The sequence below is a fragment of the Anolis sagrei genome, chromosome 2, assembly GCF_037176765.1.
Source record: "Anolis sagrei isolate rAnoSag1 chromosome 2, rAnoSag1.mat, whole genome shotgun sequence".
Classification (NCBI taxonomy): domain Eukaryota; kingdom Metazoa; phylum Chordata; class Lepidosauria; order Squamata; family Dactyloidae; genus Anolis; species Anolis sagrei.
In genome coordinates this window covers 62,914,511-62,929,353 of record NC_090022.1, presented here as the reverse complement: position 1 = coordinate 62,929,353, position 14,843 = coordinate 62,914,511, and the positions used below count along the sequence as shown (strand labels likewise).

At 40.3% G+C, this 14,843-nt stretch overlaps 1 protein-coding gene across 3 annotated transcripts in view; it reads left to right on the top strand.

Annotated features, from left to right (window-relative positions):
- The window catches only part of FBLN2 (fibulin 2), a 183,339-nt gene extending 168,853 nt beyond the window's left edge, over window positions 1-14,486 (top strand). For all 3 annotated transcript variants that reach the window (XM_060766004.2, XM_060766003.2, XM_060766002.2), the window contains 5 exons: window positions 457-582; window positions 2,630-2,746; window positions 2,838-2,966; window positions 6,572-6,695; window positions 11,959-14,486. In XM_060766004.2, coding sequence (XP_060621987.2) covers window positions 457-582; window positions 2,630-2,746; window positions 2,838-2,966; window positions 6,572-6,695; window positions 11,959-12,316 — 854 coding nt within the window. In that variant the 3' untranslated portion in view covers window positions 12,317-14,486. The remainder of the gene's footprint in view (window positions 1-456; window positions 583-2,629; window positions 2,747-2,837; window positions 2,967-6,571; window positions 6,696-11,958) is intronic.
- Window positions 14,487-14,843: the final 357 nt, after the last annotated feature.

Genomic DNA, 14,843 nt, shown 5'->3' with positions numbered 1-14,843 from the left:
CTTCCTATATAGACTACACATCCCCCATGCATATGAAGAGCACACAGACATACAATATCTTCATATTTTCCAAGAAAAATGATACTATTGAATACTGATGCTATAAATTTTAGTTTCTGATAGATATGTGGCCTTTTTCATGCAAAAATGTGTAATGAATCATTTATATGTAAAACTTTTTCAGATGAATTTTCATATTCAATGAAAACTAGTATTTAGTCATTGGAGAGAGAGAAAAATCCATGAATATCTGAGGACATGGAGGGCAGATACACAAAAAGGAAAGGACTGTACACTTCTAATTATAGATTCATGATTTATTCATACTAATTAGAGTAGGGAAATATAACGTCTAAGATAAATGCCTTTATACAAATAAATGTCCAAATGTATTTGCTATTTCTTTTTATCTCTCAAATGTGTTTTATGTTAATGCTGACACTTCCTTTGTGGCAGATATAAATGAATGTTGGAATTATCCAGGCCGACTCTGTCAACACTCATGTGAAAATACTCCTGGTTCCTACCACTGTTCCTGTTCTTCAGGCTTTCGTTTGGGTTATGACGGAAAGCACTGTGAAGGTATTTACCTACTAAGTCTTTCAAAGTAATGCATGTATACAAACTACTTGTAGTGCTAAAATATGAACAATGAGGGCTTTGTAAGCAATGTAAGAAATTAGTGGCTTTACATGCGCTTAATCAACAAAAATGATGTTTATCTTTAAATGGAGGAAGGAAAGTGGAGGAAAAAACTATCTTTGGCAACACCTTTAGGACTGCTTTTCATCTTTGCATGGGTGTGTTTGACTATAAAGCAACTTCTTTAGATGCACTAAGTCTTCTTGCAGAAAGCATATTTATTCGATTATGGAAGTGGGAAAGGATGAAAAAGGTCCAGAAAGATTCAAACCATGACCCTTCTCCAAAATGTTTGCATTTTTCTAGGTTCTATTACATTTCATTTCATCGTTGTTTTTTGGACATCTATGAATTTTGAACAGAATAAATCTCAAACTGTGAATAGTATTTGCAGCAAAAAGATTGCTAAAATTACTTATTGCTACCGTTGAGAATAAAATTTGAGAATTATATCCTTGTGCTACAGTAGCAATTATCTGCAACTACTGCCCATCCATCTTTCAGTAATATTATCAATAACAAAAACATTTAATTTTTTTCTAATAATTTATTTCATTTACATCTTGCCTTTCTTCCAATGTCAGATCCAAAGCAATTTACAAAACAAAATACAACTACAACAAAACCCAAAGGATATAGAAAAAAATAAAGAATTATATTAAAACATTTAAATGTAAAACTTTCATTTAGGGATTTCTTCCCAGCCCAGCACAGAGAATTACTTACTAGAAGTATCAGTCAGTCCTCCTCTTTGCAGATTCAACAATTTATTGGAACTCTGGCTGCTGCTGCTGCTGCTACAGAGGGACAAATCTCTCCCCTATCCTGATTGAGGCTTTCCAATACAGAGCAGAATTCTGGGAAATGTAGTTTAGGGCAATTGTAGTAATTGTTATTAATTATGTAATGTGTTAGGTTATTAACTGTTTTTTATACTGTAGCATTGAATTTTTGCTGTTCTTATTTGTTGTGAACCGCTGTGAGTCACCTTCGGGCTGAGAACAGTGGTATATAAGTAAGGTAAATAAATAAATAAATAAAATAGGGCAAGGCGTTTTGAATTCTCTGGTATAGGGCCCCTTGCTGTCCCAAACTACATTTTCCAGAATTCTGTGCATTCTCAGACTCTTTCCCAGTGAACTCTGCTTTCTCCCTTCTACTTCCCTCTCCTAATGCTGAGAGGCCATTAATTTAAAGAGGAATTGCAGTCTTTTTGGCTTGGCTTTGCTTGCTTGTGTTGAAAATGAAACTGACCTTCAAGGTTTACAAAATTCAAATGAAAAATTAGTTGTAAGTATGAATTTAAATAATTTTATCCAATTTATGGGGACTAATGATAATTTTGCACAGCCCTAGTGAATACCATGTGCTAAGCTGTATTTCAGAGGAAGGAATGGGCAAAACCACCTAAACCCTATAAAATCAATGGGGTCGCCATAAATCAATAAGCAGCTTGAAAGCACACACAGAGATAAAAGTCAGGACACAGAATTCAAACAGACCCCTTTGTCATAACTACTTACACATCAAAGGCAGACTTGCAAAAATAGATCAGATATGGGGCAACTTAGCCTTCTGTGGGAGGAAATTCTGTAGCCTGGGAACAGTTACATGTTCCACCAGGTATACCTGTGACAGTGAGAGGTGGGACCAAGAGAGAGGCATAACCTGAAGATCATAAAGCTCAGGAAGACTCGTGTAGTTTAACGCAGTATTTCAGAAGACACAGAGCTTTATAGGTTGTGACCAGCTCTTTGAATTTAGTCTGAAAATAGAACCAGTCTTGTTGAAAAATTTTGGACTTGCTTCCAAAGGCAGTCCCCCACCGCCATACAGTGTTCTGCAGTAATCCAAAGGCATGCAGTCAAGGCATATTGCCAGGTCTGATGTGTCCAGGAAATAGTACAGATGGTATATTAATCTAATCTGTGCGATAGCAGTGATTGAACCGATTAAACATGATTTCTATATCTACTCTTTTACGCAGATATCAATGAATGTGACAACAATCCATGCAGTCAGGAATGTGCTAACATTTATGGTTCCTATCAGTGTTACTGCAGGCAAGGCTATCAGTTAGCAGAAGATGGTCATGCTTGTAAAGGTATGCCCTGGAAATTTCCAAAGCCAATATTCTTGGACTATCCTGTTGGGAGAATAACTTGAGCTATACTTTATCATTGTCTTTGTTGCAGATATTGATGAATGTGCACAAAGTGCAGGTATTCTGTGCACTTTCCGTTGCCTAAATGTGCCTGGAAGTTATCAGTGTGCTTGCCCTGACCAAGGATATACAATGTCAGCAAATGGAAGGACCTGTCGAGGTAAGAAGGGGATTAAAGTGTTTCTATTTCCTTAAGGTTCTTTTGTTGCATCTAACATAGTGGAAGCTCTAGAAAGCAATATGGAAAGGAGGAAGAAAGGAGGAATGAAATGAAAGGAAAGATTTCTCGTTGGTTCAAGAATGCAGTCACCTGTTTTGCTTGTTCTCCAGGTAAAGGCACGATTTCTCTTTATAGCGCTATGATCAGGGAAAGAGAGGCAGAGATAATTGTATAGAAATTTGCCTTCTGTTGTATAATTGGTGGTCATATGTGGTCCAATGAAGACCCAGATTAACCATTCACATATAGCTGATTTATTGAAGATCCAAATTAACCATGAAGGTTAAGCATCAATTTACCTGAAATCCTAAACTATGCATATTTCAATGAGCCAGTGTGGTGTAATGGTTTGAGTGCTGGACTACATCTCTGGATACCACGGCTTCAATCCCCACTTGGCCATGAAAAACAACTGGATGATCTTAGACAACTCACACTCTTTCAGTGTCACAGGGATGCAATGGCAAACCTCAGTAAATCATGTCTGGAAAACCTTTATGATAGAGCCCTCATAAATGTCTCAACTTAAAGGCACAGAACAACACATTGAACAGAGATAATCTCTACTATAATTACTGACTCACTGAAGCCAGACTGGGTTTTGAATTTTCACACATTCAGTTGAGAATATGTTTTTTATTTGCAGGTTCTAGTAGGCTTTAATTGAAGATTTACAATGTTTAATATTTGGAATATTGTCCCAGTCTTTAATGGCTTTATTGATATTATTGTTAAATTTTTACTTATTTTCAAAGCAGAGCAAGATTAAATAATTCATATATGACTTCTTGAAGCCTCTTTGCAGCTGTGGCACTGGAGCAGAATAGATACTATTGATGCGATATCAGACTTATGATGTTATCCATTTTACATATACATGGCATACAGTCTCTTTGAATGTTACACCCACTTGAAGACTGCAGAAATCTTAAATATGGGATGGATTTGTAGAGAAAGCTTTGATCTGTCTCCTATCCCTGATATAGGAAGAATGAAAAAATGTATCCTAGATTTTTATTCTGAGATTTAATAAAGGCTGTTTTCCCCCTTTTTCTTTTATTCATGCCCTTTTTATGACTTCGTGAATCCAAGCTGATCTGTTTGAACTGGCATGCTAAAGTTTTATGTTATGGATCATTGTTTTCAAAGCTGTGTTGTAAAGCTTCAGAGAGCCAAGATTGAGAAGTAAATCATATTCGTGACATAGAATACCATATGGAAACAATTTACCTTTTCACCTAGTTTTCAGAATCATTGAAGAAGGGTTTAATTTACATTAATTCTCTTTGACTTCCCCTTTAAAAATATTCCTTGAGCTTTTCAACCAAGCCACACTCCATGCTTCTTGACCATCAAGGAAGACTATGGTAATTCTTTAGGAGCCAGTCTCCTGTATGACAACTAGCAAGTTTCACTGCAATGCTTTGCCACATGGATAGTCTGGTAACATTTATTTTATTTGCAGACCTCTGAAGGCTGTCTAGACATTTCAGAATTTTCTGTGTGGCTACAAAAACTAAAGTGACCCCCCCTTTTCCCCCTTTTTTCTGCTTGAAATAAATTCATTGCATCTGGTTTTTATATCTTCAGAACCACAGTTTAATATTTTGTCATCAACCATTATTTTTGCATTAAATTAACAAAAGAGATATATTTTCTGATTCTAAATATATTTGTCGAAATCATCTCTTTGTTGTGGAACTATAAGCAACTTCACATGTGAGAGTGTGGCTTTTTTGGAAATCAGGAACAACAGTACTTCACTGACCGTTCAAATCATATAAAGAAGTATATGCAAAGGTAAAAAAAATATATTATTAGCAACATGTGTCTGAATATGATGCCAATGGAAGGCAGACTCAAAAAGTGGAGAAATAGCAGTATTATATTACATTACACTATACTGCATTATCTTACATAATACTGCTTTTAAAATCATTGTTCAAATATGGTTTTCTTGATGGCTTGTAGTCCATTCTGTTGTGAGAACCCTAGGTGCCTGGTGCGCAAGCTAGTGTGGATAGCAAATCATGATCAGGAACTGAAGACTCCACCAGGATGAAGGCAAACAACTGAGGCTTTATTAAATTTGTGCAAAAGGGACACATGTACGGCACAGGTGTTCAAAGGGTACATGTGTAAAAATACATACACAAACGTTCCCATTCACTGACTGCCCTGTTTCAAAATTTCCCTCCCTCTTCCCAGATTGACCAGCTGGTGGAGCTGACCAGTTTTTTTTTCCTGTCCTCTGATTGGCTGGGAGGCAGGTCCAAGCTGGCAGATTTCACCCTGATTGGCAGAGGTGCTAGTGACAAAGCTGGGGATCTCCTCCCAGCTAGGCAGAGAAGCCTGGAGGTCTCCAATCAGATGGCAGAGGTGATCTGAGATAGGGAAGGAGCTCCAGAGGCCATGCTAGCCCCTGGGTGTGTAATCCAGAAATAGAGCGAAAGAAGGAAAAATCCAAAACCGATCTGACAGGATTATGTAAATGCATGGCCCTGCCAGATGAACAATGAATGTTGTTGTCCCAGGTAGATGTCCAAGTCCAGAGACAAAGACAGAGTCCAGAGATGTAGATTTGCAGATGGGATTGCAAACACAGTTTTGGTCTGGACTTTTGTCCCATGACTGTCCAAGATCTCCAGGAAGATATCTCGGGGCCATGAATGGATGGCCTCCTATTGGGAATCAGTCCAGTCCTTTGTCTAAGCATTATGACCCATCTCTGGTTGGCAACTGGGGTATGGATGTGGTATCTTGAAGACTGCTGAAGCAGAGAGGTTACTGGAGTTCACAGTTTTGAGTTCATAACCATTTGCCTTCCTTTTATAGAATATAATAATATAATAATAAAAATAATAAAATAGTAACAAATAGAAGAGAAACAGTGATGTTTAGTAAGGGAGGGATGGAGAGATAGGAGGGGCAAGAATGGGGGCCTTGCCAAGACTGAGTGGCAGCTGAGGAGGTCATCTGCAGTATTTTATTATACTTTAACTTACTCAATTATATGTACTGTGGGGAGGGGGAAGACGATCAGCTGGCAAATTTCCTCCACAGCTGCAGAGGGTCACTGGTGTGGACTGACCTGAGCCATGCTGTGGGTCCTTAGATGGGTCCATGAGGTTCTTGGGTCGTGATGGCTGCTGCTTGTCCTGGGGGTCCTGAGGGACCATGGGGGATACAGCCTGTTCTCAGTTCATTATGGCCTCTGCCCTTGGGAGAACTACATATCCACATATCCACATTATGTATATGTTTTATTAAAAGGGGTGTCTGGGGTCCTTGATATCACTTTTAGAGCTGCAGGGCAGCAGGGAGGGGGGCAGGGGGACAGGGATGTGGGCAATGCCTACTGCTTTGCTTAATAGAGATATTACACCTCTCTCTCTCTCATACACACACACACACACACACACACACACATATATACAAGCTTCTGTTGATATAGATGACATATTGTCCATAGTTTTGGAAGAAGCCTGCAAGTACGCTACTTTATAATTGTGATATGTATTCTCTCTTATATATTTCACACCCAGATATTGATGAATGTGCAATGGGAACCCACAATTGTTCATCATCAGAGTCATGTTATAACATTCAAGGCAGCTTCCGATGTCTCTTATTTGAGTGCCCATCTAACTACAGAAAAGTGTCTGATATGTAAGTCAACTTACAATTGAATATTGAAAGTGTTATCTTCAGTAATTATTCTTCCTGAACATAGGCTGCTTGCTTCACTCTTACTGCTTCTGGACTTAATTGTAACCCCACTAGAGCATTGAATCAACTGAGCCTTGCACAAACATTGACATATAAAGTTACCATGGATTCAGTGAAGAACAGGATTTAGACATTTGTTATCTGGGCTCTTTCCAAATATCTTTAAACTATTCTCACCAACAGGGGCGGCTCAACCGTTACGCAAAGTAAGCCGTTGCGGAACACTTCATTTCAGCCAGGGGCGCCTCCTCCTCGCCCCTCTGCTGCTCCGTGGCTAAAAGGGTTCATTCCTCGCCAGGCTGGGGTCCCAAGCCTGGCGCCCAGCCTGGGGAGGAAGTAGCATGGAGCAGCAAAGGGCGAGGGGGAAGCTGCCGCGGCTGAGGCCCTCTTCGGCAGGAGCCTCCTCCTCGCCCTTCTGCTGCTCCGTGGCTAAAAGGTCCCTTCCTCGCCAGGCTGGGCTCCCAAGCCTGGCGCCCAGCCTGAGGAGGAAGGAGGATGTAGCAACAGAGGTGCGAGGGGGAAGCGGCTGCCGCTGAGGCCCTCTTCGGCAGGAGCCTCCTCCTCGCCCCTCTGCAGCACCGTGGCTAAAAGGTCCCTTCCTTCCCGGGCTGGGCTCCCAAGCCTGGCGCCCAGCTTGGGGAAGAAGGAGCATGGAGCAGCAAAGGGGCAAGGGGGAAGCTGCCACCGCTGAGGCCCTCTTCGCCAGTAGCCTCCTCCTTGCTCTCAGCGGCAGCCGCTTCCCCCTCGCCCCTTTGCTGCTCCGTGCTCCTTCTTCCCCAGGCTGGGCGCCAGGCTTGGGAGCCCAGCCTGGCGAGGAAGGGAATTTTTAGCCACGGAGCAGCAGAAGGGCGAGGAGGAGGCTGCTGGCGAAGAGGGCCTCAGCGGCGGCAGCTTCTCCCTCGCCTTTCTGCTGCTCCGTGGCTAAAAGTTTCCTTCCTCCTCAGGCTGGGCTCCCAAACCTGGCACCCAGCCTGGGGTGGAACGAGCACGGAGGGTCAAGGGGGAAGCTGCCGCCGCTGAGGCCTTCTTTGCCAGCAGCCTCCTCCCCGCCCTTCTGCTGCTCCGTGGCTAAAAGGGTCCCTTCCTCACCAGGCTTGGCTCCCAAGCCTGGTGCCCAGCCTGGGGAGGAAGGAGCACGGAGGGTCAAGGGGGAAGCCGCCACCACCAATGCCCTCTTTGGCAGCGGCCTCCTCCTTGCATAGATATATATGTATACATACATATATGTGTGTGTGTGTGTGTGTGTGTACACATGCACACATACATATACGTACACAGGCCTGGGCCAATTTCGGCCCTCCTTCCAGGGTCATTTGGGAATTGTAGTTGCTGGGATTATAGTTAACTACGATCAAAGAGCATTCTGAACTCCACCAATGATGGAATTGAACCAAATTTGGCACACAGGATTCCCATGGCCAACAGAAAATACTGAAAGGGTTTGGTGGGCATTGACCTTGAGTTTTGGAGTTGTAGTTCACCTACACCCAGAGAGCACTGTGGACTCAAACAATGAAGGATTTAGATCAAACTTGGCACAAATACTCCATGGGCCCAAATGTGAACACCGGTGAAGTTTGGGGGAAAATAGATCTTGACATTTGTGAGTTGTAGTTACTGGGATTTATAGTTCAGTTACAATCAAAGAACATTCTGAACCCCACTAACGATAGAATTGGGCCAAACTTCCCACATTGAATCCCCCATGACCAACAGAAAACACTGTTTTCCAGTGGTCTTTGGCGACCCTTCTGACACCTCCTCATGATCCCTCCAGAGGTCTCAACCCCCAGGTTGAGAAATGCTTCCTTATAGCCAACCAGACCAACTCCCTTCACCAGAGCAAGAAAACAAAGCCCTCCTGACAAAGAGCCATCCTGCCATAGATATAGATAGATCTATAGGATTCAAACACACACACACAGAGAGAAGATATAATATCATAGATGTGAAAGGGATCCCTAAAGAAGGACAATGATATGTTTTATGTTCCAGAGTAGGCAAACCAGACAATCACTACATTAACACTGACAAAGAAACAACAAGAAATACTGTTTACCCACAAGCATCAAGAAATTACATAAGAAACCAACTTTCTCATTACTTTCTTTTCAAGATGACCAGACTGGATCGGACTTCAACTCCCACAATTCCAAACAACCAGTAGGAAGTCCAAAATACCTGGAGGGCCAAAATTTGTCTATGCCAATATATATCTATATATCTATATCTATGTATCTATGTATCTATCTATCTATCTATCTATCTATATATATCAGTGATTGATTGGGGAGGGGGGGGGCCAAAATACTGTTTGCTTACCATTGAAAATTACCTAGGACCGCCTCTGCTCATCAATACTGGTCAGGACCCCTGGGGGGTGATGAAGGGCTGTCAGAGGGGTCGCTAAAGACTATCGGAAAACACAGTATTTTCTGTTGGTCATGGAGGTTCTGTGTGAGAAGTTTGGCCCAATTCAATCATTGGTGGGTTTCAGAGTTCTCTTTGACTGTAGGTGAATTATAAATCCTAGCAACTCCCAAATGTCAAGGTCTATTTCTCACAGACTCCACAGGGTTCACATTTGGGCATATTGAGTATTGGTTCCAAGTTTGGTTCAGATCCATCATTGTTTGAGTCCACAATGTTCTCTGGATGTAGGTGCTCTAGAGGGTTCTAGAGGGTTTTGTCATTTGGGAGTTGTAGTTGCTGGGATTTATAGTTCACCTACAATAAAAGAGCATTCTGAACTCCATCAACAATGGAACTCAATATGCCCAAATATGAACACAGATGGAGTTTGAGGAAAATAGACCTTGACATTTGGGAGTTGTAGTCACTGGGATTCACAGTTCACCTACAATCAAAGAGCATTCTGAACTCCACGAATGATAGAATCGGGGCAAACTTCCCACACAGAACCCCCATGACCAACAGAAAATACTCAAGGCCATCCAGTCCAACTCCCTTCATCAGGGCAAGAAAACATAATCAAAGTCTTCCTGACAAAGAGCCATCCAGCCATAGATATAGATATAGATAGATGATAGATGATAGATGATAGATAGATAGATATGATTCACACAGAGAGAGATATAGTATCATAGATTTGAAATAGACCCTTAAAGAAGGACAATGATATGTTGCATGTTCCAGGTGGGCAAACCAGACACTCTCCACATCAACACTGACAAAGAAACAGCAAGAAATACTGTTTACCCACAAGCATAAAGAAATTACATACGTTAGAAACCAACACTTTATCATCACTTTATTTTCCAGATCAACAGACTGGGCCACAGCAACGCGTGACAGGGGACAGCTAGTATTTTATAAAATGTTGTTTGGGCTTGGCCTCATGTAAGCCGTCCCAAATCCCTATTGGGGAGATGGTGATGGGATATAAATAAAGATTATTATTATTATTATATAATTTTTGAAGCAAGATGTGTTCCAATCCACTGTCTTGAGAGTTCTAAAATGTATACATTCATTTATAATAGCAAACTGAAATAATTTCTACCCAATCTCTGATCAAACCTGATATCTGATAGGTGGTTTTCTATGTGACAGTGAGAAGAGGCAGCATAATTAGCATCTTACAACTGTGCTGGATGTCTCCTACTTTAGCAATATGGAGACTGATACTGAGTCAGATTTTGGTTATCCTAGTCCAGTACTGTTGTCACTAGCTGGCAATGGTTCTCCATGTTCCATGCACACTGAGAATTTCCAGGGATTAAACCTGCAGAAACTGAGCTTTCTGCAAACACAATACCAGAGATGTTCTGTTTGAATGAGTACATAGTTCTGCAGATATCCTGGATTGCCAAAAAAGACGAATAAATGGGCTCTAGAGCAAATCAAGCTTGACCTCTCTTAGAAGCCAAGATAACTAAACCAATACTTTGGATATATCATGAGTAGACATGACTCACAGCAAAAGGCAATATTGCTTTTTATGGTGGAAAGCAATAGATGGATAGACTCAATCAAGAAAGCCATGGCTCTGAGATTGCAAGGCTTAAGTAGGGCTATTTATGATAGGATGACTTGCAGGTCTCTCATTTATAGAGTTGCCATAAGTCAAAGTAATCTAAAAAGCAGTTAACAACAACCAATGAATTATTACCCTTTTTCCATTCAGTAGCATATCTCAACATTTCTTTGATCCTTCTCAGTGTGCTACTGTTCTCTGTGTCAACGCAGATTGAGTTTTTCCTTATATTGGTATCATTTTCCATGTCCACATGTGGGGCTTTCATCACAATTGTAATATAAGAAAAATAACAAAGAAGTCATAGGGAAACTAATTGTTCCCTTTGCAGAAAAGGAAACTTTCCAAGAACATACAAAATATTACTTCCATAAAGAGAAAGACAGAAAGAAAAAGAAAGAGAGGTGGGTTGGTCGTACTTGAGATTATCATATAGTGAGACTCTAGACTGGATCCTTGACAGCACAGAAACCCTGGAAGCTGGTCTTGGATGTTTAGAGGAAAGAATAATTTATTTCAAATATTTGTACCCCACCCTTCTCTACCCCCGAAAGGGGACTCAGGGCAGCTATTCTTTTTTTGGACTACAGATTCCATGCTCTTTCATACTGATTACATTATAATAGAACTTGTAGTCTAACAAGCATCATTTCCCAGCTCTGCTCTCAGAGCTGTTCCAGGCTGAAATAAAGATAGTGAACCACTATCTTTATTATTGACTTTGTAAGGTACCATTCCATTCTACAGTTGTACAGTTTGAAAGATTTTTTTTTAAAAAAAAACATGCTGCCTTTAAGAGTTCCTTTTATCATTATAGCTCTATTTCATATAACCTGATTAGAGCATATACTGCTCTTTGATGAATCACAGATTCCTTTTCCAGGCAAAAACACACAGCATGACTTTGTCTGTATTCCTCTATGTGCTCATTGTGCTCATCCAAAAGAGGCTCTTTCAAGGTTAGTGATCTTTTGATATTTGGCTGCTATGCTGACAATTGCATCAGTGTAAAGAGTGTTGTAAAAGAAGAACAAGCAGTTGTTAATTGCAAAGTCAACATTTGCAGCTCTGCTGTGTCTTTTCCTAGTACATGAAAGAGGTTGTGTGTGAGTGCATTTTCGCTGAGACTTTGCAAATCATTCAGATGGGTGTCTTTTGAATCTCAGTTCCTGCTGTGCTAAATATTTCCTCTTCTTCTTCTCTCAGGAGATGTGAACGGATCAACTGCTTCAGCTATCTGGATTGCCAAAGTACTCCGTTGCGAATCACTTACTATCAGCTTAACTTCCAAACTAACATTGTTGTCCCAGCTCATATTTTCCGAATTGGTCCCTCGCCTGCTTATGCTGGAGACAACATAATCCTTACAATCAACAAAGGAAATGAAGAGAACTACTTCAGCACCAGAAAGCTGAATTCCTACACAGGCATTGTCTACCTTCAGCGACAAGTGAAGGAACCCAAAGACTTTTTGTTAGATGTTGAAATGAAGCTTTGGCGCCAAGGGACATACACAACTTTTCTGGCCAAAATTTATATCTTCATCACTTCTCATTCATACTGAAGTATAGGGACTGCCATTGGAGATTATTGGTGCTGTGGCTTTGTAACCTTTTTACCAAAGCTTGTGATGGTGATAGAAACTTTATACCTTGCCTCTTTTATTATTTTTCTAGCCTTTTATCTTTGTTTTTGTAAAAATAACTTAAAATATATTAATCCTTTTTTTTCAGTTTGGATTTTTAAATGAGAAAAAGGAAGGCTTTCAGCATTAAAGCAAATGTATGTACAGTATTTAGCTTGTCCTTTAAATTTTCCTTATAGAACTGTATCAGTGATGACTTCAACAGTAGTTACATAGGGTGGTGGTATGAGCCACTTAAACTTAAGTATTTTAGTCTGAAATTCTGTACACAGGTATACTTCTGTTCCTGAGCATTCCTTCTTTAACAAAAGGTTTAGTAGCTGAGGTAGAAGTAATACCGAAATAGGGTTAGGGTCCTACAGCACGGAAAAGAAGAGCAGATGAACATGTTTCAATAGACTTTTATTCAAAACTAACTGCATTAGCATATGGAAATAAACAACTATGTCAGGGAAGCCTTGCATAAATTAACTATTGGTAATGAGGTAAGCTTATGTGTCTTCCCCCTTTCCCTCTGTTTTGCTCAGTAAGGAATTCTGAAAGCAGTGGCTGTTTAATGTGTTGTAGAAGGCTTTCATGGCTGGAATCACTGGGTTGCTGTAAGTTTTCCGGGCTGTTTGGCCATGTTCCAGAAGCATTCTCTCCTGACATTTCACCCACATCTATGTCAGGCATCTTCAGAGGTGAGGTCTGTTTATCTTACCTATTGTAGGCAGGCATAACTACATAGGATTAGTTAGAGCAGAATCCCATTCTTTTCCAGTTCAATTTTTTTTATTGCACTGTTTACTGCAACAAGGCATGGGACACATGACTTCTGCTTCAGGGCCTCCTACCACACCCATGTCCTGACATGCCAAAAAAACAAGAAGCTGTCAAATGTCACATTCAGGCTTTGAACAAAGTTTTGTTTGTTTTTTAAAATAAATAATACAGTTTCTCTTCCACCTCAATCATTTGAAAGGTAAGTGGCCCCTCTCAGTTCTGAGATTAAAAATGGAGACATGCCTGACTTAGCAGACATTTTTATCTTACAGATGTTTTCAGGGGCATCAGAATACCTTTGAGATCCACTTTCATTCCCAGGTTACATATTATCCACCATATATATATCAGGGTTTATAAGATATTCCATATATATGGATGGACTACCTTATGTAACTACCAGGAAGAAGTAAATCCACTTGAACTCTAGCAACATAGATGTGCCTTTACATAACTCAAAACATTTATGCATGTCTATATAACAGAATAGAGGTGTAAGGATCAGGCTGTCAGATTAGTATTTTCTCTTTTTACATTCTCAGTTTATGTCTATTAATATGTCCTTCAACTGTTCTGATCTGGCAGCAAAATCTTGACATTCCTAGTGAGCTGAGGCCAAAACCATCAGAAATAGACTCTCCTAGTTCATGTCTTCTACCTTATTAATAACATTTGCCATCTTACCCACAATCTGATGTTGCTTAGTCACATTTCCAGGTTTTCATCTGGGAAATGGGAAATTAGAATACAAACATAGACCACTCTCTGAGTTTGTTGGACATTTATCTCATTTAGTAATGATGAAGGATGCTCATCTCTAAGGGGAAAGGGTTCTGTGCTGTGCATTTTTGCTGAAATTTACAATGTAGTTTGGGGGCCTTGCCTGCCTTTGTCATTAAATGCATTTCTGAAGGAAGACATTCAAGGAATGTTTAGGTGCAGACAGGATGTATTATAGTTTTTCTACAAAATGGCCAAAGATGAAGTATGCCAAAGCAAAGATGCTAGAAGTATTATGTTGCCTTAAGACATTGCATGGCTATTCAATTAGAATGTTCAGATTAAATGATTTTTTTCTAAAGGATTTATTTTGTGCCTGAATTGTATGCTAGATGTGAGAAGCAAATTGGCAGCTTATGGAGTCCATATATTGTGTTAAGAACACAATGCAACATCTAAATTGTTTTTATTGCTTTTATTTTATAGAAAACTGGAGTGAGGTCCAAATCTTTGAGCCAAATGAGCTAATATAATCAAAAGACCTATAGAAATTCAGCAATGAACAGCAACATTTTAAAATAAATATTTGTTTTGTTAGATAAAACAGTCTGCAGTGCTAAAATTTTGTTGAACACCCTTTGACATGGTTGTACATTGGGGAGCTAGGGTGGGATACAAATAAAGTTTTGTTATTGTTGTTGTTACATAATCTATAAAATATTGTTAATTATAAAGCAACGTATCAGTCATTACCCTGCACTGGGAGATGGGACATAAAAGTTTGCCCAGACCAGGCCCGTAGCCAGGATTTCGTTTCGGGGGGGGGGGGGGGGGGGGGGGCTAAAAAAATTTCAGGGGGGTTTCAGGGGGGCTGAGTTTCGGGGCGGGCTGAGTCTGAGTGAAAGAGGGTCTAGCCTAGCAAACCTTTTGTATCATTACCCCAATACCCCCATGCATATGG